General features: G+C 64.4%; 2 protein-coding genes across 2 annotated transcripts in view; one reads left to right on the forward strand and one right to left on the reverse strand.

Annotated features, from left to right (window-relative positions):
* The window catches only part of SKIV2L (Ski2 like RNA helicase), an 18,444-nt gene extending 18,344 nt beyond the window's left edge, over nucleotides 1–100 (reverse strand). The window contains 1 exon segment of the mRNA XM_025192865.1: nucleotides 82–100. Within this exon segment, the coding sequence (XP_025048650.1) occupies nucleotides 82–100 (19 nt within the window).
* Nucleotides 101–346: 246 nt separating this feature from the next.
* The window catches only part of NELFE (negative elongation factor complex member E), a 4,935-nt gene continuing 3,600 nt past the window's right edge, over nucleotides 347–1,681 (forward strand). Inside the window, exons 1-2 of the mRNA XM_025192932.1 lie at nucleotides 347–446; nucleotides 1,566–1,649. Coding sequence (XP_025048717.1) covers nucleotides 1,575–1,649 — 75 coding nt within the window. The 5' untranslated portion in view covers nucleotides 347–446; nucleotides 1,566–1,574. The remainder of the gene's footprint in view (nucleotides 447–1,565; nucleotides 1,650–1,681) is intronic.

The raw sequence follows: 1,681 nt of genomic DNA on the forward strand, positions 1-1,681 counted from the left end.
AGGTTCAGCCCTTCCCCCATCCAGTCCCCCTCCCTCGCCCAAGATCCTCCCATTCCCCTCCTCCGCCCCATCCTCCCGCACCCATCCGCTCCAGCTCCATGTCCGCGGCCCAGGCTCCTGACAGCTGGGCCCTGCCCCGGAAGTGCTCCCGCCGCCGGCTCATCCCCTTCCACTAAGAGGCGGAAGTTGGGGAGACTAGAGGCGGAAGGAACACCACACAGAAGGGCCCGCGTGAAGGACGGACGTAACGTATATAGACTTCCTCCATCAATGGGCGGCCACAGGTAGGCCCCGCCCCCCGGGCTGCAGAGCCAACCCCCCCCTTTCCACCAATGGGCGCCGGTTGCTCGGCAGATTATGCAAATAAAGAGTTGGGCGGGGCTAGACCGCAGCCGCGCAGGTAGGGGAGGGTCCGGCGCAGCGGGGAGCGGCGCGGACGGGTTGCGGTAAGGGTCAAAAAGGGGCGGTGGTGGAGGGAGCTGAACGGGGATCCCCCTAATGCCCCCCGAGATGGGGGGCGGTCTGCAAAGCATCATGGGAGCGCGTTGGGAGGACACCCCTCCTTTAGGTTGAACATGAGCCCCGAGGCATCATGGGAGCAGCTCGGGGTTGGGCCCCTGGTGCATTCTGGGAGGGCCCAGAAGTTGGCACAGGCCCCAGGGCATTGTGGGAGCAGGTCATGGGGTGGCCCTAGGTGTGCTTGGTGGGCATGGCCCCAGGGCATCATGGGGTTGTTGGGGGGCTCCCCAGAGTCAGCGGGGCTGGCCTAGGCCCCAGGGCATCATGGGATTGACAGTGGGTTCCCAGAGCCCATGGGACTTGGCATAGGCCCCAGGGCATTGTGGGAGCAGGTCCTGGGGTGGCTCAGGCTCTGTGGGGTTGGCGTAGGCCCCAGGGCATCTTGGGATTAGCAGCAGCTCTCTGGAAACCATCAGAGATGGTGCAGCCCCAGGGCATTGTGGGATTGGCACTGGCATCTTGGAGACTGGCAGGGGATGGTGTAGGCCCCAGGGCATCATGGGATTGGTGATGGGCTACCCAGAGACCAGCAAGGGCTGGCATAGGCCCCAGGGCGTCGTGGGATTGGCAATTGGCCTCCTCGGCCCAGCAGGGGTTGGCGTTGGCCCAGTGCATTGTGGGAAGCGATAAGCAAGACTGCTCAGGCTCAGTGGGGCATAGCACAGACCCCAGGGCATCGTGAGGGTGGCGGTCAGTTCCTGGAGACCAGCAGGGTTGGCCTTGGCCCCATTGCATTATGGGAAGAGAGAGAGGGGCTGCCCAGTTTCTGTGGGGTGGCTGTGGACCCTAGTGCATTGTGGGACTGGTGGAGGCTGATGCAGCTTTGTGGGGTGGGCATAGAGCCCTGGGCATTGTGGGAGAAGTGGAGGCTACCCCTGCTCAGTGGGCTTAATGTTAGCCCCAGAGCACTGTGGGATAGGTAGAAGTCACTTCAGGTCCCTGGGATGGGCATAGGCCCCAGGGCATTGTGAGCCACCCCCCTCCCCAGGATTACCGGGAAGGGGCAGGGGGCTGTAACAGCGCATTGTGGGCCACTGTCCCGGCAGGCTGGCACCATGCTCACACTGCCGCCCGGGCTGAGCGAGGAGGAGGAGGCCCTGCAGAGGAAGTTCGCCAAGCTCAAGAAGAAGGTGAGTGGTACGGGGGGGCTCTGGGGGGCGGG

The sequence above is a fragment of the Alligator sinensis genome, unplaced genomic scaffold, assembly GCF_000455745.1.
Source record: "Alligator sinensis unplaced genomic scaffold, ASM45574v1 scaffold184_1, whole genome shotgun sequence".
Classification (NCBI taxonomy): Eukaryota; Metazoa; Chordata; order Crocodylia; family Alligatoridae; genus Alligator; species Alligator sinensis.